The sequence below is a fragment of the Lupinus angustifolius genome, chromosome LG01 (assembly GCF_001865875.1).
Source record: "Lupinus angustifolius cultivar Tanjil chromosome LG01, LupAngTanjil_v1.0, whole genome shotgun sequence".
NCBI classification, from domain to species: Eukaryota; Viridiplantae; Streptophyta; class Magnoliopsida; order Fabales; family Fabaceae; genus Lupinus; species Lupinus angustifolius.
This window is the reverse complement of record NC_032009.1, coordinates 24904257-24929354: the sequence shown is the minus strand read 5'-3', so window position 1 is coordinate 24929354 and position 25098 is coordinate 24904257. Positions and strand designations below refer to the sequence as shown.

Genomic DNA, 25098 nt, shown 5'->3' with positions numbered 1-25098 from the left:
AAAAAGACTACTAGATCATACTAGACTTTTAAATATGAGAGGTTTAGGTCCAAAAAGTTATTTAACAAATAAATATATGAGATTTAGGCTACAAAGTAGTAAATGGACAAGCCTCTTTAAACCAATATCTAACATGATCTGTTTTCATCCTCAAATGAATAAATTATAAAAAAAATCTTATTAATAAAATTTAATGGCAAAAAAGTGAATATTGTTTCTAAGAATCAATGATAAGGTCATTTGTCTTGTGGAATCCAAATTCTAAAAATAACATATCTTTAGCATAAGTCTGCATATAATTTACCACTTTCGTATTACCATAATTGCATCTTTTATTCTAAAAACTTTTGATATTTTTTATTATGCATAAAATATAAGAAATAATAAATGATGTAAAATTTTCAATTTAAATAATCTCATTTAATGCACATTAAAATTTGAATTAAACACGAAAATTAAAAATAATAAATAAAGATATTATTAGAAAATAAAATATAAATATATATTAGATTTTAAAAAAATTAAAAAATATGTAACAACATGTAGAAAAAAATTCAAAATAGCACAAGTTTTGAAAGAGGGTAAGTATTTTTATTATATTTTCATATGTATGATTTGCTGTTTTTATTTCTTTTCTTTGTCTAGATGTTTGCAATGAATAGTAAAAACAACAACATAAGTGGTTAATCAATTTATCTAAAACTAAAATGAAGATAACATTATGTTGAGTAAATGGTACCAAAATGGTGGCTTTTAATAAATTATTTTTATTTCTATTTCATGTTTTCATTTTTAAAAAAATAATTTTTATTTTTTCAAGAAATGTTTTTTATTATCGTTTTTATTTTCAAAATCTTTCACTCTAAGCTTCACAAACAATGACAATTACTCTTGTAAATACTTTAATTCTAAATTTTAATCATGAAAATAACCAAATTAGATATTTTTTATATTTGATACTTGTGTTTCCCCACAAATTTTATGTCAAAACACCTTTAGTTGTTTAGTTTTACCATTAACTACTACAAAAATGCATGAAATATCATAAAGATCATCATGTACTTGCAAGAACTCTTCAAAAAGTTAAAGTTAAAGTTAAAATAAGTTAATAATATGAAAGTGTTTCATTATTTAATTCATACTGCAGTAACTTCATGGACGACAATTTTCATCTCAAAGTCATATATTATCATATTCATCATGAAACAATTTCATCAATATCATTAAGAGGAGAAAGGAAAATTTGTTATCTTGAGAAATAAATAATAAATTCTATTAGTGGTGTAAAAAATTGAAACATTCATTGATTTATTTTAACATTTTATTGATTAGTGAATAGAGTAATTGAAAATTATATTCTTCTACTTCCATGTGTTTTGAGGTTTAAGCTTATACTTATAGTTTAAGAAATTATTAAATGATATAAAATTTGATATCATTTGACTAAAATAATGAAATTTAATATACATTAAAAACTGATTAAAAAGAAATAAAAAAATATGGATGAAAAGGAAGAATAATAAATAAGGGTATAATTGAAAAATAAAGTTTAAATACTTCTCGAGTTTCAAAAAGCATAAGAAGATTTTGAATAACATGAGAAAAATTAAAACATTAAAAGATGAAATGAATGGAGTAACAAAAGTATTAAATTTTTAAAAATATGATTATTTCATTATTGAAATGTTGAAGTTGGTGTTTTCTCATTTTCAGAATTTATAGAAATGAAACTCTTATTTTAAAAATATAAAATAAAAACAGAACACAAACATATTTTCACCCTTATTTTCTTATTTAATTAAAATGGAAATAGAAAATAGGTAAATATCCAAAAATAATCATTGTAAGGTACTTATATGTGCCTTTTAACTAAAACACTTGAGATAAAATGACAGAAAAAAGCGCCACATTTGTGACATCACATTCATTTGCCAAGTCCAATTAAACGACACCAGTACCAGCGTCGTTTTGAATATTGGACTCGGTAGTAGTCTTGTCGAGTTTAAATTTATGACGTAACAAAAAGTTAGTACTAATAATAAAAAAAATAAAAGAAGAAGAAGCAGAGGAAGGAGCAGTGACACATTCACAGCAAAGTCAAAACGTGATCGTGCGAACGTTTTCATTCAATCAAACGTCGGTGAAGGAGATACTGTAAGCATTCCAATCTCAATCTCAACTTAATTCTCTTTTTATTCTTTAATTCCTTAAAGTTCTAGATCTTTGAAGATTGAGTGAATTGGAATTTTATGAATCAATTGCAGCGGAAAGATTTTTAGGGTAAATTAGGGTTTGATTGAGATGCCGGAAGAGGAATTGGTTGACATAAAATTTAGACTCTACGATGGCTCCGATATCGGACCCTTTCGGTACTCCGCGGCCGCCACCGTCGATATGCTTAAGCAAAGGATTGTTTCCGATTGGCCTAAAGGTTAGTTCATATCAATTTCGTTTTTCTTCATTCTATTGAAATGCTTAGTTTTCATGTTTAGGAATAGGTAGTGCCTTAATTTTGAAGAGCTGGTATGTTAGTTTTGTTTACAGGTTTACAATTTATATTATACTTGTATCCAGTTATGTTTAAGGTGGTTAAATTTCATTTGTGAGTGATTCTGGAAGTTCCTGGTTGTTAAGTTGAGAGCGTTTCCGTCAAAATGTCACGAATAAGCTATAGCTGATGACTGGTTAAATAGGCGTCATGTATTTGAGTTACCATCAATTGAGGAATGGGCTAACACATGCATAAGTTGGCTAACTTGAGAAAATTAATATAGGTTGGGACCAAATAAAGAGGATTACAGCCAAAACAGCCCCAACAGGGGGACCAGATCTAAATAAGGGTTGGAGAACTGTAACCTATGTATGAATAGGACGAAGAAAGACTACAAAGATGTGGCATCCTTGGTGTGGACACTTATAAAATCAGTAGTGGAGTGGCTTAAAAAGCTGAGTTTCATGTGGAAGTGAGGCCAATGAAAAAAATGACATTTCGGGGCATGTGGCTGGGAGGTTTTATGCAAGTCCCTAAAGATTATAACCACTAGGTTTGAATGGTGTGATTAGTTTGTTGATTTTTGGCCACGAAGGTGAAGGGTAAAGAACTAGATCTGGCATCAAGGAAATGAGTAAAAGCATGCCAGGAAAATGGACAGAAGCTGGAAAGCTCTGTGGAAGCCCTAGTTGGAAGAAAAACTAAGATTCTGGTGGCCAGAGTTGGTGCACTACCAGCTAGGAGGAAAGATAGTTGTTGAACAAAGATAATATGAAGAGGAAGACCAAACTGAAGGAGCAATGGAAATTGTAATGGAATCAGGCCACGGTCAGAGAGGATGATATCACAGTGATACCTTGTTGAAATTGAAATCATAAGGAAAATGTGGAAAAAGAGGAAAGGAGATAAAAATACATTCATGGATAATGAAATTTACACTAGCACTCCTATTTATACAAATAGTCTAAGTCAAGTACTGGATTAGTACAATTTCAAGCCCAGCTCAATAAGATTACTAAATACTAATATAAAAACACTCCTATAACAAAAAGAATTCTATTATTCTTACAATTTACATCTCCGTCTTTGAGCCCTTCCAAGAAAAAATGAAATATGATTAGTGCTCCCTTAATTTCTTTGTGGACCTTTTTGTCGACCTTTAAAATGATTTGTCATGCTTAGATGGTTAAAAGGAATGAGAGCAAACATAAAATTTGTCCAGAGCATTCTGGAATCTTCTACTATTTGCCAGTCGGCTTGATATGATTGGATGGAACAGTCTAAATGATTTTTTTATAATATACTCATTACGACATTAGATAAAGAGGTATAACATCTGAAAGTTGTGGCCAAACTCTTTGCAAGGATTTTTTTTCATTAATGGTTTTCTTTTATCAATTATAATTGCATTTAAGTGACAGTTCCTAGCTAAAGAGGAGGTTAAACATGAGGATCATTATAATTAAGTTGGTATGGACTATTATATATTATGGCCTTGTCGCAAAACTTAAGCATTATACTATTCATTCATTCAATTTGATATGGTGATTATTTGTGTACTTTCTTTGGATTCTTTACAACTTCTTAAGGACGTTGCATGGCTCAGCTTCTCTTGTATTCTTTCATTGTACTTGTTTTATCCCCTATGTGTAGGTAAAACTGTCATACCAAAGGCAGCAAATGAAGTGAAATTGATTAATTCTGGTAAAATCTTGGAAAACAACAAGACTGTTGGCCAGTGTAAAGTACCATTTGGTGAGATTGGAGGGGGAGTTATAATAATGCATGTTGTTGTACAGCCATCTCTTTCAAAAAATAAAGCTGGTAAGTTCCCATAGACTTCTTTCTATTAGGAAAACATGACCTTTTTAGTGGCATTGAAACATAACTCAAATTTTTTAAAGGTTATTGCTGCTTTTTATTGTATGGTGTTATAATTAACTTGAGTTCACATCAGTTCCAACCTCCACGTGTTAGCAGACATATCTGCATGTTGATTAATTGGCTTGCAAATATGCAGTAGAGTACTGACTTAAGAACCCCCCTTTGGAGCATCTCAGTCACTTGTTGTGGTAGATAAGTTACAAATGGAAGAAAACCAGTCAGGGAACTTGTAGATGAACTGAGTTAAACAGCCAGCCTTTTCCTGCACAATCAAGTCTTCTTTTTTCCAACTTTTTACATCAAATTTACAACCCCATTACTTTGACTAATTAAAAAAACATTCCATAAGTGACATTGAAAACCAAGTAATATAAGGCTTGTCAGTTACTGACAAGCTTTTGATATATTTTTTCTGATCAAATGTAACTGGTTTTTATAGCGGCACTGGTTTTAGGTTTTGTTCAGCTTCCATTTAATGGAAAATGTCGTGGGGACTTGGCCTGCACAAGTTTCGGAGACTAAGCCAATAAGTAATCGATATGTTTCACATCATTTATTTATATCATAGAGATTCGATAAAGTTTTACGTTGGTGGTTGACTGCCTAACACCACTTTCACATTTTTATAAATAAAATCATTGTTGACAATTATATTTAATGGAAAATTATTATTTTGATGTATATGTTATTTATTGGCTTATTCTGTAGAAGTTATGTTGACTATGTCTATACAAGAAATTGCCCATTTAATGAATGACCTGTATAATTGTAAAATCAACATGAACAATACTTTACCAGCTGGGCTAGTGTATTTTTGTCTCAGAATTCGATTTACCCTGGTTTGGTTCAGGTGGTAAAGGAATTTGGAATGCTTTATTTTTAGGGTCAAATTTCATAACTTAAAAATATCTGTAATATATGGTATGCAACTTATGAAAGAAGGAGACCTGATGTCCTTGAGTGTTCGCTTCTTATTTTCCTTTTCTATGTATGGGCACCAGCCTCCATTTCTTAATGATGGTTGGCTGGTTGGAGTTTGTAGGTTGGATTTCCTTGCTAAACAACAATATATCATACTCCTATTATTACATTCTATTAAAATAAGATTAATATGAAGCATATTATGGCCTTTGAAGTCTCTTCATTTTATATTATTTGCACAAAGTCCTGCAATACCTAAGATTTGTAGGTTGAAGCAATAAAATGATACAGTTTGATATATTATTTGTGTTTCTCTTTTCTGGAACAGAAAAGAAGATTGACGATACACCTAAGAAGGTTGCCTGCTCTTGTTCCATAATGTGAAGACAGACCATTGAGTTGGACATGCTTGTTGTCAATTCATCAATCACTCTAAACTACAGAAATCATCTGCTTGAACAAACCCTTATATTTGCAGCATTCATGTGTAAAGTAGTATACCAGCAATTATATATTCATTGAAAAGTTTGTTAGTGGAAACCACTGAGGATCATGTCATTCTTTTATCACAAGTTCTAAAGTGTTGAAAACATTGTTACAATTGATTTCCTACCATTGTGCATGAAATTTGTATTTTGCATTTCCAATGAAGAGTGTGATATCATATGCTTCTGAGAGTGCCTAAGCACTTGAGCAGTGATGGCATTCTTTATCATTATCATAACATGGATAACCCTCTTGACTCTATTTTTATTGATCTAGACATACTTCAACTTGTTTAATTACTAGACTAGTCTGAGATGAATCCTTCAGATCATGATCTGGTAACATTCTTTATCATTGTCATGAATAATACACTGTCAATTGCTTATTTTATTGATCTAGACATATTTCAATCTTTAATTAAAAGGACCATGATGGAGATGTGAACTATGAAGGAACTACAAAATACTGTTATAGCTCAAACTATTACCGCATATGCTTGCGGCGCATTAGCAAAATGCTCCATTTTGCATGATTAAAATAGATTTTCCTCTAAATTTTGCTCAACATTTTAGTGAATCAATTTGGTTTTCTGTATTTTAGTCAACTATGAAAGTATTATACCTTTTTATAAGGAAACAAGGATTTAAAAAGAAAAATCTAATGGCAGGATGCTAAGAAGTCTTATAAAGATATTGTGGAGACAAAGGGGTATGAGTTGCTTATATTCAGGCCACTAGGGATATTGTGACAGATTATATTTTGACTAGGAGAATTAAAACCATAAACCCTCATGCTTTTACCTTGATTTTGGATGTTCTTACTCAGTCTATCTAAGGACTAGTGTTTAATGCATGCTTTTAAATTATGTGCAATATAACTCACGGGTATGTATATTGTATATATTCGTATAGAGGTATTTAATGTTCAATCTATTTATCATAGCATATTATTGTTTGTTTATGACTTTATTCTCAAAGTTTTGCCTAAGTCATACTATTATGGGATATGATAACTGAGAAGCTAAGGCAAGATATGTAATATTGAAAATCAGTTTTGTAAGGCGGTCCACCATATAAAATATTTACTTCCAAGAAAAATTGATGAAGTCATGCTGGAGAAACTAAGAGACTTGCAAAAGAGATATTATTAAGAGAATTTGCATTCTTATATTCAAACAATCAAAGATATGTATGATAAAATCATCATTGGTGTCAAACTACATAGTGAAGTCACAAAAGACAAGTCTTGAAAGCACACCACTTTCATTTAAGGCATGGCAAGAAACAAAAATATTACCTTGGTGGTAAAAGTACCCAAGTCACAAAATTTAAGTGCTTCGGGTCAATCATCCAAAAAAATATAAGGGCATAAACATGAGGGATGAAATTTTTATCACAACTAAACAAGATTTATGAAATGAACACACTAGCAAAAAAATAAATTTAGCAAGGATAATAATGTCACATACTACGTGTAGACAACACTATACAAAAAATTAGGAACCAGCACACCGGGCAAAAAAGTTAGGACAACATATAATAAAGTATCTTAAATGATTAGGGCATATATGAAGATGTATAGAAGCTCCAACAAGGAGCGTATAAAAAATTATAGATGCGACAAATATAAAAGATTGGATATCATGATTTGTCAATTACCATAATTTAAAAGAGTTTTGTGGCATTGATTTAGCACTCACTACCTAGCAGAAATATGGCTCAGTTGTATGCTTCAGGTTTTTCATAATTTAAATTGCAGTTGTGGTTGCGATTGCTACAATTATGGTCATTTCAGTCGTTGCGATGCAGATTGTGGCCATTGCGGTGTGAAATATTGTATGATTAAAAAAATATTTTCAATTCTGATTTGGTCTGATACGGTTACCTTGTGGTCTGATGCAACCACATCATTGTGATTTGGAATCACATCGCAATTGCAGTGTGATGCGATTGCGTCGATCACCGTAACTGTAATATTGCAACTGTATCACATGATTCGGTCCACAATTTAAATCATTAATCATCCCTACAAACAGCTATGTAGAACTAGGGGATAAATCGATTCAATACTATGAAGAAATTTTTTTAAACTTGTCTACAAGTAGCTCCTGTTCCTGTTGGAGAGGAAAATCTAATTATCAAAAAGAAGCCAGCAAAGAAACTATACATGACAAATACTCCCATCCTACATCTCAAGTTAAGAAATTCCTATAAGGTCAAATTCGCCCAGAAAAAAATATAGGCTCTCACAGTATATGCAGTAACAAGGCTTTCATCGATTTGGTTTCCCACCACTAGATTTTCTTTCAAGTCGCCTTACCTTGTCAAGCAGCTCTTGAATGGTATTTGATGCATCCTACAGGAAAAAGACAGATCTTATGAGGTTAATACAAAAACTAGCAAAATATTATGATTGTATTTCAGATTCTAAAAAATGGCAAAATATTATCATTTGGGTGAAATTTATGTGAAACCCACTAAAATGAACCCATGAAGTTGACATTGTGTTGAAGACGGTGTTCAAAATAGTGTGTCGTTAATATTTCTCATCAGGGCAGTACCTGAAGCTTCTTTCTCAAAACCTTCTCCTCAGCATCTCGCCGATCCCTTTCTTCAGAGAAGACATCAATTAGAGTTTCTTGTTCCTTGTTCAAATCTTCAATCTTTTTTTCTGCAGCACGGAGCTGATAAAGAGAAGAGGACAAAATTTAATAAACATTAAAATAGACACATATTTAGAAACCATATACACTCTTTTAGTTGGATATCCAATGTCCTCAAATATGGTTTTAATTGAACTCACACCATCTTTCTCGTTTCTTATTCCACTTCAACCATGATTTAGATATTAAATTTGCAGATGTTATAGTCTGGATAGTGGAGACGTGAATACATCATAAATTACATGTATGAAAATAAGTTTTGGAGTCACGTGGTTTCTAGTTATGTACAAAACTATTATGGAGCAGACAAGAAAATAAAGAGAAAGTAAAAAACACACAAATTGACGTGGTAGTACGATCAATGTCACTTAAGGCAGCAGAGATTTCTATTTCTTTTGGAGACAACTGATTGCTAATCCCACAATTTATACTAACCCACAAGTACCAACAAGACATTGACCTAGTAATGTAAGACCTCACTAGATCAAGACCAAAAGATTAAGGATTGGATTCCTAGGAGGGACAGCCACACAGACTGATGGGATTATTTCCTTACCATAGGGCGAAGGGATATCCTTGACAATACCAAAAAAATTACTAACACACAAGTCCACTACCCTTGCATCTGCACCCCCACAGACCTCTCATTTTTCATACTTAAAATTCCAAGCTACAAAATTTCAGGTTGGGTTATAATTCGGAACGCAAGGTTAACAAACACGTACTGGAAGAGCCTTGAAGGTGAAAATTAGAATCAAACCGTAAGTATTATGGTTTAGTTATCTCAGATCTATCATCGAAAGTGGCGAAGAGATTCGGGGAGAAGTAAATCGTAGGATTAAAAAAACAGAAATGAAGAAAGAAGAAATGCCTTAGACATTGTTTGTTGATCGGGAGCTACCTCTCAAAATAGCCTTAAAAGAAGTGCAATTCTTTACAGGACAAAATGTTAGGCAGGAAAAGACAAAAAAAATGGCATAAGCTAAGTGCTATGGCAATTCTTTAGGGTGGATTTGTGAACAAAAAAGAAAACATTAAGAAGTGAACGTATTGGAGAGAAACTGAGTAGGCACACATTGAGAAAAGGATAACAGCATCTCACCTATGATGGTTTGACTAATTAGAAGGCAAGAGTTGATCGTAAGTAATATTGCCCCATAAAAAAAGAATATGACCTCAGAAAATTCATTTACCAAAAAAAAAGACCTAGGAAAATTCAAAAAAATAAACATAAAAACAAAATCTTGATCTATGTGAAATTTCCAAATACTGTTTTTTCCAACAAAAAGTGAAGATAAATGGATATGGCACAAACCTGAGAATCAAGAGATGTACATCTGTCTTTCTCATGTCGCAAAGCCTGCATTGCATCCCCGAAAATTTCGTCCTCCTTCCGCTCTAACCTAACAACAGAGAAACAAAGGAGGATAAAGGGTCAATAGTTCTTTTAAATACAGAACCGAGATATGCAGCAAGAATGAAAATAATTTTCTGGAATAGAGATAGACCTTTTCTTCAACTCACTATTCTCTTCTTTCAACTGCTGCATAGTAAGTATTTTCTGCAGCACGGAGCTGATAAAGAGAAGAGGACAAAATTTAATAAACATTAAAATAGACACATATTTAGAAACCATATACACTCTTTTAGTTGGATATCCAATGTCCTCAAATATGGTTTTAATTGAACTCACACCATCTTTCTCGTTTCTTATTCCACTTCAACCATGATTTAGATATTAAATTTGCAGATGTTATAGTCTGGATAGTGGAGACGTGAATACATCATAAATTACATGTATGAAAATAAGTTTTGGAGTCACGTGGTTTCTAGTTATGTACAAAACTATTATGGAGCAGACAAGAAAATAAAGAGAAAGTAAAAAACACACAAATTGACGTGGTAGTACGATCAATGTCACTTAAGGCAGCAGAGATTTCTATTTCTTTTGGAGACAACTGATTGCTAATCCCACAATTTATACTAACCCACAAGTACCAACAAGACATTGACCTAGTAATGTAAGACCTCACTAGATCAAGACCAAAAGATTAAGGATTGGATTCCTAGGAGGGACAGCCACACAGACTGATGGGATTATTTCCTTACCATAGGGCGAAGGGATATCCTTGACAATACCAAAAAAATTACTAACACACAAGTCCACTACCCTTGCATCTGCACCCCCACAGACCTCTCATTTTTCATACTTAAAATTCCAAGCTACAAAATTTCAGGTTGGGTTATAATTCGGAACGCAAGGTTAACAAACACGTACTGGAAGAGCCTTGAAGGTGAAAATTAGAATCAAACCGTAAGTATTATGGTTTAGTTATCTCAGATCTATCATCGAAAGTGGCGAAGAGATTCGGGGAGAAGTAAATCGTAGGATTAAAAAAACAGAAATGAAGAAAGAAGAAATGCCTTAGACATTGTTTGTTGATCGGGAGCTACCTCTCAAAATAGCCTTAAAAGAAGTGCAATTCTTTACAGGACAAAATGTTAGGCAGGAAAAGACAAAAAAAATGGCATAAGCTAAGTGCTATGGCAATTCTTTAGGGTGGATTTGTGAACAAAAAAGAAAACATTAAGAAGTGAACGTATTGGAGAGAAACTGAGTAGGCACACATTGAGAAAAGGATAACAGCATCTCACCTATGATGGTTTGACTAATTAGAAGGCAAGAGTTGATCGTAAGTAATATTGCCCCATAAAAAAAGAATATGACCTCAGAAAATTCATTTACCAAAAAAAAAGACCTAGGAAAATTCAAAAAAATAAACATAAAAACAAAATCTTGATCTATGTGAAATTTCCAAATACTGTTTTTTCCAACAAAAAGTGAAGATAAATGGATATGGCACAAACCTGAGAATCAAGAGATGTACATCTGTCTTTCTCATGTCGCAAAGCCTGCATTGCATCCCCGAAAATTTCGTCCTCCTTCCGCTCTAACCTAACAACAGAGAAACAAAGGAGGATAAAGGGTCAATAGTTCTTTTAAATACAGAACCGAGATATGCAGCAAGAATGAAAATAATTTTCTGGAATAGAGATAGACCTTTTCTTCAACTCACTATTCTCTTCTTTCAACTGCTGCATAGTAAGTACATCAGAGTCGGATAGTACTTGTTCATCATCACAAACATATTGTCCCTGCAGTTCAACCACTGTTAGGAGAAAGTTTCAAACTACACCTGGACAAGGGGAAAAAATCAAGATATTGCATCTACGGCTTTAAGCTAAAATTACTTTAATCAGTTCCAACCAAGTTCAAGTTGAGACATCCACATTGTACACAAATTGCATCAGTTAAAATCATAAATTACTTAGATTGCAAATTATGTTTAATGACTTCCTCATAATAAATGATTTCAGAAAAATCCTCCAATATCTAGTGTTTTTTGTTTAAATCTCCAGCTGATGATAGTTATAACCTATTCATACACAACTAGTTTAGAAGGCACATAGTAGTGCAGTAGTGCTTACTCAAACTAGCAGGAAAAGGAGAAAAAGAACATTGAAATAGAGATAGGAGATAATATGCATGACCTTTCGCTTGCATCTCCTTCTGGACTGTAAAAAATTTCCACTTGGTGTAGTAGTATCTTCAGAACATATATTTTCATTTTCAAACGACTTTTCAGCATGGGAAATCTTTTTACTACTGCCCTTCGCTTGATTCTTAGGTAAGACAACAGTAACTTGATCAATGACATCCTCAGCAGATGATGATTGTTCAGACGAACTTGGCATCCTACTGTTAGGAGAGGCTGGCGTGAGACCATTCATGTATGCAGTATATTTTTCTGATTCTGTTCTTATACGTTTCTGAATGGGTTGTGAATACAGTTTGTCTGATGGGAGTGGTGTCCCCTTGTCATTTGTGGCAGAATGTTGTCTTTTTGATCGAGATGATTCAGGGACATTTTCAGGAGATGTCTCTACAGGAAGAAATACAATTGTACAATGTCATAATGTCATCCAAAATAAGATTTCACTCACCATGAGCTACAATACAAACTAAAACAAAGCAGGGCCTCTCCTATTAAACCTCTATCAGCAGATTCATTGACTTGTTTTTTCTTTCGATTGGAGGCATAACCAATTCTATCACAGTTAGATCCCCTAAACAAAGTACAAAATAAAAAATTGGTAAAAGAAAAGTAATTCATAATTTATGAAAGAAATTGTCATGAATAATCTAATAGAGAATCAAGAATCACCAATAATTCTTCTGCATTTGTATCAATTTTGTCTCCAGTCTTGATAAAACTAATGTACGCTCAAAGCCCTGCTTATCATGAGCAGGCTCTACAAAATTGGCTTCCAACACACCTGCAAATAGGAAAGAACTTTATCATAAATAAGCATAGTCAACAAGGTAAGAGGAACTCAAGAACGTAGAAAGGCATCACCTATGACCCCACGCCCACCACTTCCAGCCGGATTCCAAATCCTCCAGAATGGCTGACAATCATGAAAATAACCAGTAAAAATAAATTCTAATGACAAGGTTAGGACCTCAACAAACATACAGAACACAGCAAATCTCCAAGTCCAAGAACCCAACAAAAGGGAGAAGTCTGATTTGGTTGCTTTATCATAAAACAGCTTCAGCAGGCCAGTTTTAGTTTAGAATCAACAAAACATACGTCAACAACTAAGAAAGTAGTCTTGATTGTCAAAAAAGCACTTGGACAAAGAAACTTAATAAAAAATTGGACAAAGAAACTTAATCAAAAAAGGGGAGGTGGAAAGCATCCACACATAAAATATGACACAACCATCTAACAAGTAACAGTTAAAATCTTTTGTAAACCATAGCAATGCCTACCTTAATAAGTCGATTCTTATGATAAACATTGAACCCTGAAACATCAATATGATGAACTGCATCCTTGACAAATCCAATAGTAACAGCAGCAACCATCTGTTACACAAGATCTACATGAGATCATGGTGATATAAAAGTTAGGAAGATAAAACTTATTTAATAGATATTACATTTGAATCCTTTGGAAACCCATCCGCCACAGATTGTGGCCTGTATGTCACCTCCTGAGACATCATCATATCATTCACTATGTTGTGATGTACAATATCCTTGCCACGAAGAATAATCCGAAAGCCAGGAGGAAGACGCAAATATAAAATTGAGGCATAACTCTGTACAGACAAGTACAATGATAATTAGAAACATGATAAAACAGAAACACATAAGATAGATGTCTATATTTAACATGAAATTGTCTAAGAGCATCTCCAATGTGGCGCCTATTTGATATTTTCTTAGTGCTGCATAATTGGAATCAAATGCTACTTGAGTTGCATAAAATAAAGAGAACTGAGATGGCATGATTGACCCCACATAATGCATGGTCAAAGATGCTCTAAAATCGTATTGTTTAGGTCTTTCAATAAGTTATCTCTCAAGAGTCTATCTATAATTAATTGTCTACTTTCAGGGTTTCAAAGATGAAAAGTTTTAGTTAAACATATACATCAGGAAATGGAAATGGATGAAGGAAAAATCTTAAAATGTTTTTCTAAAACAAATATCAGTAATAATAATCAGTTTGACTTACCCTTAGTGAATGTCGGTAAGTTAGGAAGTGTCTAGAGTTGGGAAACTCTTTAGCCATCAGTATGTTTTTCTCATCTCGATTTACGCCTCTGATTTGAATATCCTACACAAATCATATGCAAATCAAATTGTATATAACTTGATCAAAATTAATAGGCTGTTTTTTTATTTTGTGGGGGAGGGAGGCAATGTGTTTCTGTTATCAGACATACATGCTGATCTATATCGAAATCAAGTTCCAGTTGGCCTTGGTCATCCTCCCAAAGATTGTATATAATTACTCGTGTACCATGATCTTTCATCAGGTTGAACTGCATTGAGTAAGAATAAGATAAGAAAAGTTAATCAACATATACATGTATATCCAGATGAACTACTGGTGAAATTAAGCAACACCCCCAGGTGACAAAAGGTCAGAAAAGATAAGATTAATTTCCCCCTCAATTAGTGCAAGCCATTACCTGACGAAGAAGATCAGGCTCATCATAAAATGGTGACCAATTAACTATTGTATCAACATTTTTGTTCCAGTCATCAGTCGAAGTTCTTATAATCCTATTCCAGTCCCTTCCTCCTCCTTCATAGTCCAGCTTTCATTAGACACAATAGTCAGATGCATACAAGAGATGTGCATTTGTTTGGCATATATTATGTTATTAGATTATGATTATAAATTGTGAGATAATAAACTGAAAAAAATAAATCAACACATCATACTTGAAGTCTTAAACATGTTTTTTGCTTCTTTTTCTTCGTTTATAAGCTTTTTCCATAAACTAAGTTTGTTACCCAAACAAGCTTAGCTTAAAAATAAGCTTATAAACCAAAAAATAAACAAAAAATCCCTAATGCCTCACTGCCTCTATACCTGATATATAATTCATCCAATCTACAAACATCTCCACCATATCCCAAGCTAAAACCAAAGAATCCCTTTTAAGCCAATACATGTAAGCCTCATACCATAAAATAGAAAATAAACTGTAGGAATGACAATTTAGGTAGAGTAATCAGACTATCCCAGTATTCCAATACAACAACAACCAAGCCCTTATCCCACTAGGTGAGGTCAGCTTATCCCAGTATTACAATAATAGTATAAAAGGGTGGTCTAGTGCATGAGGCTCCGACCTTTTAAGGTCTATGGAAGGTATACGTACAAAACTGTACCCTCGCAAGTGCAGAGGCTGTTACTAGGATTTGAACTTGTGACTTCAAGGGCATAAAGGCAGCAGGCTTAATGTTGCGTAGAGGAGATGGGAATCTTTTAAAGACTAATGTAATTAAGTAATCAAAAAATTACCATGGGTACTACAATGTCCTCCTTCCCTGTATTCCTCAAAAATGTGTAAGACAGCAAGCCAATGCTTTCTGTGGAGCTAATAACAATGTCCAGAGCACCCAGTTAGACACAGAAGCATGCCATGAAAAATGATGATAGATTTAACATAATAGAGAAAGATGCAAGGCGAATTCATGCTCATACCAATTGTCCTCTTTATAAATGATGCTCAAGGAAGGGATGATATTGGTATCATTCTTTGTTTTATAGGCAAAACACAGTGATTTCTTATGACAATGACTTATTAGTTCAAAATTGTATTGGTAAGGTCTAGGAACTATGTTCAAAGTTTGAACATAGGGAACTGTAATTCTATGTTGATTATGTTTTATGCATATTTATACATGTATCCAAGACATACCATAGATTAATGTATATTTTTAAAATAGTTGTACATCATCATAGAGTTGGGGGAACTAATAACTAAAAATTAAAAACATGAGACTTGAACCAAGTGAATGCATTAAGGATGGAAGCAGCCTAATAGAATTAGATACAAAAAAGGAAATATACATGAGAAACCATCCAGAAGGATTTAGATAAATGGTTTATCTGTAGAGATAGTTTACAAAATTACATTATGACAACATTCATGTAGTCGTCCCCACATAGTGGGAACAGATCTGATTGTTGTTGCAGTCATACTATGATTTCCGATACAATGCGTACCCAATACTTGTATCATAACTAGGAATTGTTTTAAGCTGCAAACTTATTTAATCTTGCTTCCTACAAATACAAAAAATTCTTCCACCACGATTCACAATTTGAGATTGATAGAGTTCATTTAGCTTGTAAATGCTGAAGATGAAGAATTCCTACATATAATCTTCACTTACAATAACATAAAAACTATCTATACCGGCAATAGCTAGATAACATATATTCCACAACTAATGGTAAATTGTTGAAATACTTGACCTTTATGCATAACATGTATTTAACTCCAACCAACACAAATGTAACCTAACTAGGTTATCACAATTTCCAGAAGAAAGATAAAACAAATAACAAAGTAACTACTTCAGAACATTATTTTCATTATGCAGAAATAAAAATTCACACCTAACCTTGGGTAGAAAAAAGAATGCAATTATAAGAAAATCAAACAAACCTCCTCCCATCTTTCCCATGCGAACGGGAGAAGACAATTACATCAGCCCCAAGCCTCATGGTACTTGTTTTGAAGCCATTTCCATCTATCACATGAACACTACAAGATCAATATTCTCTCTCTTGAACGAAATAAAAATAATATGTATATAGGAAGTGGCTCAAATAAGAATAACTGTTATTTTTAGAAATGATAACAACTAATATAGATAATTGGATCTTATTCGAATGGTCAATATTAAGATAAATATACATGACTTTTTTAAGTGATCATGTGATCATTAACTAATCTTTAATCTTAATCATCCATATATGGTTGTATGGCCCACATTGATTGTTCTCAAAATATTTATATGACAAACATTCTCACTTGAGTCACTCTCTAAATATTATATGCATATATGTATATACCAGACAAGGTTCCTCTACAGTAAGCTTGAGTGCAAAGTGAAGAAATAAAGATGTTTCCACCACTAGATCATTTGGTCAGTTGAGATCTAGAAGCAATTTAGCTAATCAAAGGTAGATAAATCCTTACTTTATCACTTTACACCCAAACTCGTTTTTTAGAGGAGCTTTATCCATATTTATCTTAACCCCAAACAACTGATTACATTGTCCAATTGTATTTGCCACTTTGCTTTTTGCAGAATACCCCAACGACATGCATTGACGCATTTTATCAGGATCCATCCCACCACCATTATCTGAAAAAAGAATAAACAATAAGACATCTGCAAAATTAAAAAAGTAAATGAGATTGGGAAAAGACAGGAAATAATAAAACATTTTTGTTAGGACCATACTCACAAGACATTCATAAATCAAATTTGTAAAGCTTTACCACGTATATTCTTTTCATTTCAAATCATGAATGCTGTTTTTTATTAATAAAAAAAGGTGTCATTGCAATTGCACAATGAATACCAATTTAAAGAATGAAAACATGATTGATGAAATGAAGGTGAGAATATAAATTATAGGAATGGGAATGAGTTCTAAATTGCCTATCTTATCCATCATTTACATGAGAAGTTCATAAAAAACTTCAGCACTCTATGCAAGAATTTCTAAATAGAACAAAAAGTCCAATCGTCACAGCGATCAATCTGCTTCAGATTTCTTTTCTTTCCTTGGTTGTATTACATAAACAATTGAATAATGAAAATACCCTCAATCAGCAACATCCTTGTGCCATCTTTCTTACTTAAAAGCCTATCTACATTGACATATGTAGCCCCATTACAAACCTGAAGTTGAATTTTTAAAAGTAAGTGAAGGGAAATAATCAACCAGTGCATTATTCAAAAGTGAAGTGAGGCATACCTCATCCAGTGAATTGTCCAAAAGCTCCGCAAAAGCTGCATAAAAGTAATCAATCTAAGCACGCTAAATAGCAATAAATATCCAAGAACCGAGAGGATAGAATCTAAATCAGCTCGATACTTTTGGAAGGAAAGTCATGTCATAAAAAAGACTGACTATTCATACAAATATGCCAAGTTTACCTCCAAGAGCCCACTTATGACTTGTGGCATTCGAGTGTAAAAATTTCGGGTGAACTCTGACATGATCCATACCAACTGCAAATTTTAAAAGAACAAAAAATATTAGGCTTGTGACTTTGTCAAGAAAACAGGTTATTAACTAAAAGAACTTCAGGTTTGAACTTTGAAGCTATACAAAATGCATACAAGAAGAAGAAAAACATTACTAGAAAGGTATATACAAAACAAATTCAAGAACTGCTGGATTTAGCTAATGTGTGATAGAATTTCAGAGTTCGGAAAAGGGTCTATATTTGTCCTTGGTTGCACTAACATATGCAAATCGAATACCTGCATCATTATCATGGATCATTAAAATGATACATGATCAGCATAATTCGAAGATGTTTGTATTTATTTATCCAGAGGCAGCACAACTTCATGCAATGTTTCAAAAGTGATAAATAAAGGTTTACCAAAATTGACCTTTCGGAGAACAATTAGATAACTTCAAAATTCAATTAACAATTTCAATTACTATCAAAATTCAATTTCAATTACTATCCAAAGCTATTTTGAGACTTTTGACAGTTAAATACCAATACAGTTTCACAACTAATGTGACTCACACACATAATCGTTTCACATTTTCATTAGAATTGGGACGAATTCCTTTAATCACTCTTCCTCGTTATCCCTTCTGGAAGTCTCTAAAACAAATTACAATAGATACTAATCTCTGTATTTCGAAGGAAACTTGCTTAATATAAAATTGTGCTAGGCAAGAAACATAAAATGCATGAAATTTCAGCATGCAAGTTTTTTCCATCTGCGAAGTCTACATAAAATCATTTTGTCTTAATTGACATCCCTAATCAGAAAAGGCATACAATGAAAGTTCATAAAACTCTTTCATTTTAAAATAAACATGCAATGAACGATAAAATAGTAAGAAAAAACGCACCGGTTGAAGATTCAAATGCATTTGCAGAAGGTCCATCAAAATCACCAGCCTTCCAAAACTGCTTGCAACCGTTCGCTTGTGTTGCCACGTTCAAACCCGCATTTCCATTGGACCGCGCCAAAGCCGAAGCCGAATTTGGTGCCGGCAATGACAGCACGGCCTGAGGCTGCGGCGGCACGGTGGTCGGAGGGAGAGGGCTGAGAAATCCAAGTGGCAAAACAACTCCGACATTGTTTGTCTTACGCTTTTTCCAAGAGTTCTCTCCCAAAACGACGCCGCTTCGTTGTACCTCTCTCGCGATTAAACCGTTTAAATCAGCAACGTCGGAATCGGAGTCGGAATCGCTACTGAGTTCAATTAACCCGTCAATAGGAGGAGTTGAAACGGCACCGTTTCTCTCCCTCTGTTCTCGCGCATTTGGAACTGGAATCTCCGATACCTCTTCTTTTATACTAGCGTCCATGGCTACAAAAAAGAAAAAGAAATATTCAAACACAAAACAAATAAATAAATAAAAGCAAAAATTACGTAGTATTCTTGGAGAAGGAATGCCCGCTTAGAATTCAGTTTGACAAGACTTTGTTTCTTCTTTTTTATTTTTCGTTGATATCTGTGGCAACGAAAAGTTGTAAAATTGAAAAATAAAGGTAGTACCAGAAAAGAAAAACAAAGGTTAGAAAGAAGGGGAAAGGAGTTTCTATTTCTGAAACCACGGAAGTGTTGTTTTATTTAATGTGTATGTATGACTTGTGTTGAACTGTTGAAGCTCTCAGCCTTGGTTGAATTTTGCAAACACCATAATAATTTATATTTATATATTTATTGATATAATCATATAATTAACTAATTTCTTCGGGCTTTATGGCTTTTTATTTCAAGTGGCTCACAAAAATTGAACTTTGATAGTTTATTTACTACAAATTTTATAAAATTTTATACCACTAAATCAACATTTTATCCATTTTATATATTTATCTTTAGAAAACAAGTTGTATGTATTAATAAATTTTATATTATTACTATATTATTTATCATTTATTTTGATAATGGTTCACTCTTTAATAAAAGTAATATAAATGATATTAGATAAAAGTAATATATATATGTAATATTTATGAGATTTCAGCACATATATTATATTCTTATATTTAAGTCTTAATCATAATCATAATTAAATATAAATGTTAATAATATGGCAATAATTTAAAAAGGTCTCATACTATCAATTATATGCTTCTTTTTTTGTCAATTGTTATTTATTTTCCTCATCCTTTGAATATACATAATTACGAGTTGTGACGAGCAAGGGAACCGATCTGGCGAAAAAATGCTTAACGGTCGTAACTGTCTACCGAGAGGACATAACTGAACGGTCGCCACGTGGCATTTTGCCCATGCCAGACCTTCCGCATTCTAGAATTAAAATCTCATAAAACAGCTGGGAAAGGTGTATATATATACATTCTCAAATTAAATTATAGTAGTAACATTAATTATATTTAATTTCAATCATTTATTTTCTTAAATCTAAAGGACTAATATGTAAAGTGAAATAAATGATGAGAGAAAAAAAAATTTTAAATAACTTTTCACTTTTACCCTTATAGTGTGTTGGATGTAAGAAAATGAATAATAATAATAAGGATAACTTAATTTGGGTGTAAACAGATCATCATTCATATATAATATATATGTATATATATAGGATTACTCAAGTAAGAACATTTCTTATATAGAAACTGTGAGAATACTAAATTTGAGACTTATAACAAATCATAAATGGTTAGGATTAACGGTTAATTATTAGTCACATGATAGTTATGAGCATAAGATCAAATGGTACATATTAATTATTCTCATTTTTCACAATAACACATTGTTCTTACGTGAGTCGCTATATATATATATATATAAAAGGAGGAATTCGTTTATACACAACTTAAGTTATATTAGTTACACTAAACTTTATTCCGTTAATTTTTTTAAATCTCATGGACTAAAGTAAGTGAAACTTAAAAATCATCTAAGATTTTTTTTTTCTCTCATTACCTCTTATACTCACCCCTTAGTCATTTGGATTAAAAAAATAAGTGGATGAGATTGAATATATATATCAAGAGGGTGTCCACTTACTCATAAGAAACTTACTCTACATTTTAGTGATCAATTATATGAAAATTCAATTATTTGGATCTATTTATTAATTTAAACAATTAGATTTTTTTATAATTGATATTTAAAGTGTGGAGTAAGTTTTTTAAACTTATTAGTAGAATATATATAACAATTATTATGAAGGGAAATGTGACATCAATGAAAATGTGAAATGGGGTATGATTAACTGGTTATGTTAATTAACTAGTTTATATTATTTGAGTAAACATAAGTTACTAATGTTCAATAAATGAGCTCATTTGATATGGTTTATAGCTTATAAGTTGGGAGATGTACAATTTTCTTCTCTTTTTTATCTTTATCAATTTTCAAAAATTACAACATATTATAAAATATATGTATAACTTATATACTTACTCTGTACATGTCGACCCACATTTTTATTTAAGAAATGCAATATATAAACTCAATGAAAAATATAGATTTATTAAGATAAAAAATCATTATAGGGTTGTTAGATATGTTTTGATGTGTTATTGTGTGTTACTTTTAGGTTGAGGAATAGAGAATATCTATATCTATACTAATATATAAAGAAAAAACTTAAATTAACTACCAGTGGAGTAATTTCTATACCCTATTTTACCCTTTATAAGTCTAAAATATAATTTTCCTATAGTTTATGAGATCTGTTTATATAATTAATGTTTCATTTTAAACTGCCACAACAGTTTTATAAGTAAGTTTTAAACTTCCACCATGTATGCGATGGTGGTTTCCTTTTTTTAGGGAGAAAGTGGATGGACAATGACAATTTTTATTTTTAATAAAACTTCCATTATGTTGTTAAAAGATGATCAACCTATAAACTATAAATCACAACATGGTTGGTCAATATTTCCTTTCCTTCTCTATTCTATCTCACATTTTTGCAACCTTCAGGTATTTCTCTTTTTTTGTTTCCTTTTCAATTAATCTCTCTTTTCTGTGATAATGATAATTAATTTCTCTTTATATATCAAATAAATATGTGTTGTTTCTATGTTTATCAGTATTGTCGAGACACTGGCCTTGATATACTATCTTTATAAAAACAATGAATGATGTTTATAAGTAAAAGAGTAAATACTAAATACCCACCATGGTCTTTATTTCCCTGTGTATTAGTATTCCTATTCCAAAAAGTGATCACTTCACATACCATTTTAAACTTCCCTCTGATATACTGAAATAGAGAGCAAGTCTCCTAAGAAAGGAAGAATAGAAATTTATGAATAATAGCTTATCCGTTCTTTTCACCACAATAATATTATATAACCAATACAAATAACTATTTCCCTGAGATTAAGGATCAGAGGACAGTTTCCTCATAACCTCTTATATATATTAGTATACTGTTGTGTATATCAATATTGTCAAGTAAATATGTGCCAGAAAAAGTATTGTCAACTAAATCAACACAACATAAAATATGTTAATGACTCTTTATATATTAGTATACACTCTTTCTACGTATGTCTATATTATGAAGACAACATAGAACACAAAATATGCAAGTAAATCAACACATCAACAAATTACATTGGATTGGTGTTGTGCAAGTTCATCATATAGGTAAACATACTTTATCATGTTAGTTAAAATTATATACATGTTAATGACTCTTTATATATTACTATACATGACTATTTCTATGTATGTCAGTATTGTGAAGACAACATACAACACAAAATATGCAAGTAAATCAACACATCAACAAATTAATTGGATTGGTGATGTGCAAGTTCATCATATAGGTAAACATACTTTATCATGTTAGTTAAAATTATATATATGTTAATGAATCTTTATATATTAGTATACATGACTCTTTCAATGTATGTCAGTACTGTGAAAAAAACATAGAACACAAAATATTGTTAACTAAATCAACACATCAATAAATTACATTGGATTGTTGCAGTGCAAGTTCATCATCGTGGTAAGTCATACTTTATCATCTTTGATTATTAATCATAGAAAAAGTTAAATATTATAACTATTAAACATTAAATATTCTCAAATAACACATCATCATATTACAGACCAATATAAAATTTGGAACTGCATTAGAAAACCATAAATTGATACAAAATTAATAAAATCACATATAAAGACTTAATTATTGCTAATAATTTCATGCATTAGAAAACTAATAATTATTAAGAAATCTGTTGATTTCACACATACAAAATTAAGCTAAAATTTAACCTAATGAAGCAAGAAATAATGAAAATGACTTGCAGTAAACAAACATCAAAATACCAACTAAAAACCATATCAATGAAATAACACAAACTATTCTAAAATAAATCTACACATCAACAAATTACAGAACAATACAAAATCATCTATGCTAATAGATGGAACAGAAAGATGGAATGCCTTAAAAAAACTTAAATCCATAAAAAAATTATTATAAGCACACATCTAGAAACAAAAAAATTAATGGTAGTAGTTTGTTTTATATGTTTAACTTCATGCGATTATGGAATTGTTGGAAAAAGTTACTGTGTTCAGCATACAATCCTACTAGAAATTATGAACAAATGCATCTAACTTGATGGGCAACCACATGCTAAAGACCAGACCAGAATCCTAAAACTAAATTTTGTTGTCACATTACATATTAAGATCTAATCACAGTGTGCCTCAAGCTCTATTAAAGAACACAAACATTTTCAAATAAGAAGCAAGCTTGCAACCACATGATCATGTTCAATATAAACAGTAAAGTGTCTATTTCATCATTGAGATTGACAATATCAATCAATTTTGCATCACTACAAAATCAGTCAATTTGGTTCCAGATTGAATCACAAAATTGAATGACTATATGCAAAATCATAGACCAAATTGATATTTTTGTAATCTCAATGACCAAATAGAACAACATCTCAAGCACCAATTTGATATTTCACTAACAAACTAATACATCTTCTCCAGTTTCACCAAAAGAGTATTGCAAGGTTAATCATACTCAATGATTCAAAAAAAATAAAGAAATTAAAAATAGAAGTTGTGTTCAAAATGTAGGGTTTTTAGGTTTTAATGAAAGGAAGCTAATTTTACATCCCAAAATTGCCGTCACGTTTTTTTCATAATCCCTGAAATGCCCCAGTCTTATTTAATTTAAATGATTCATTTTTCCTAATATGGTTAGTTATGGATTTTATACAAAGGTAACATTTGATCACCTTGATTAAATTTTATGCAAATCATACTTCGACACAAGGTACAAACTTTGAACGAAAATTTGAAAGACAATAGAGAAAGCCAGATTAACAATGAACTAAACACTATAAAAGTGAAATAATAGAAAAAAATTTAATAAAGCAGAAAGTGAAATAATAGAAAGAAATTTAATAAAGCAGAAAGTGAAAAATAAAAACCCTAGAAATGAGAGAAGGTTACCTTTTGTTGAATACTGATATGGGTACTCTGTAGTTCGCACAAATTGAAATTGAAATGGTAATCGGGATCAATATATAGTGGGCAATGAGATAGTGTGGAGAGAAATATAGTTTATAAGGAAGTAAGAATTGCAGTATGTAATTACTATCATCATCAATAAAGTTATATTTTCTAATTTTATCAGTAATTATACTCAATTGAAAATATAAAATAAGCATTTTACCAAGCATCCATTTATATATAATGAGAACAATATATTTGTAATTATTACGATTACATGTAATAATTATTGGAATAAAATATAAATACATGTAATCGTGTAGAATATTGGCAATGAGATATATATTTTGTTCATACTATCATCAATAAACTATATTTTGTTTGTTGGTGATGTTCAATTTTACAAATTATAGTTGTCTGCAAAAATGTATTTCAAGGATTCTGCCAATTCCAACAATAAGCAAGAAAAAATATAAGAAAATAAATTATACCAAAAAGTGTCTATTCAATTCAAAATATAAGAAAAACATGTAACCAACTTTTTAATACTTAAGTTTCATATTGACCTATATAAGATTATATGATTATAGTTT

The 25098-nt window shown here is 31.6% G+C and overlaps 2 protein-coding genes across 3 annotated transcripts; one reads left to right on the top strand and one right to left on the bottom strand.

Annotated features, from left to right (window-relative positions):
- Positions 2013 to 6012, top strand: LOC109358129 (membrane-anchored ubiquitin-fold protein 3-like). 2 transcript variants are annotated; one of them, XM_019602208.1, is made up of 4 exons: positions 2013 to 2154; positions 2265 to 2431; positions 4145 to 4315; positions 4830 to 4905. In XM_019602208.1, the coding sequence occupies exons 2-4, from the start codon at positions 2302 to 2304 to the stop codon at positions 4895 to 4897; spliced, it is 369 nt and encodes a 122-aa protein (XP_019457753.1). In that variant the 5' UTR covers positions 2013 to 2154; positions 2265 to 2301; the 3' UTR covers positions 4898 to 4905. The 2 variants fall into 2 exon arrangements, with proteins under 2 accessions (XP_019457753.1, XP_019457760.1); XM_019602215.1 differs by lacking the exon at positions 4830 to 4905 and adding an exon at positions 5625 to 6012 and having other exon boundaries at positions 2014 to 2154.
- Positions 7837 to 19589, bottom strand: LOC109358118 (protein MICRORCHIDIA 7-like). The gene is made up of 20 exons (XM_019602199.1): positions 18938 to 19589; positions 17995 to 18069; positions 17813 to 17847; positions 17658 to 17736; positions 17101 to 17193; positions 16488 to 16572; positions 15335 to 15410; positions 14493 to 14621; positions 14244 to 14342; positions 14033 to 14134; positions 13452 to 13613; positions 13282 to 13377; positions 12863 to 12914; positions 12671 to 12782; positions 12499 to 12572; positions 11997 to 12388; positions 11506 to 11600; positions 11313 to 11400; positions 8343 to 8465; positions 7837 to 8137 (listed from the first exon to the last, which is right to left on the bottom strand). Exons 1-20 carry the CDS (start codon positions 19398 to 19400, stop codon positions 8054 to 8056), a joined length of 2514 nt encoding a protein of 837 aa, XP_019457744.1. The 5' UTR covers positions 19401 to 19589; the 3' UTR covers positions 7837 to 8053.

Coding starts and splice junctions, on each gene's coding strand:
- LOC109358129 (XM_019602208.1), top strand. CDS start 2,302: ATGCCGGAAGAGGAATTGGTTGACATAAAATTTAGACTCTACGATGGC. Junction 2,432..4,144: donor TGTTTCCGATTGGCCTAAAG/GTTAGTTCATAT, acceptor CCCTATGTGTAG/GTAAAACTGTCATACCAAAG. Junction 4,316..4,829: donor TCTTTCAAAAAATAAAGCTG/GTAAGTTCCCAT, acceptor CACTGGTTTTAG/GTTTTGTTCAGCTTCCATTT.
- LOC109358118 (XM_019602199.1), bottom strand. CDS start 19,400: ATGGACGCTAGTATAAAAGAAGAGGTATCGGAGATTCCAGTTCCAAAT. Junction 13,378..13,451: donor GGTTTCCAAAGGATTCAAAT/GTAATATCTATT, acceptor CTTGTGTAACAG/ATGGTTGCTGCTGTTACTAT. Junction 12,915..13,281: donor ATAAGAATCGACTTATTAAG/GTAGGCATTGCT, acceptor CATGATTGTCAG/CCATTCTGGAGGATTTGGAA.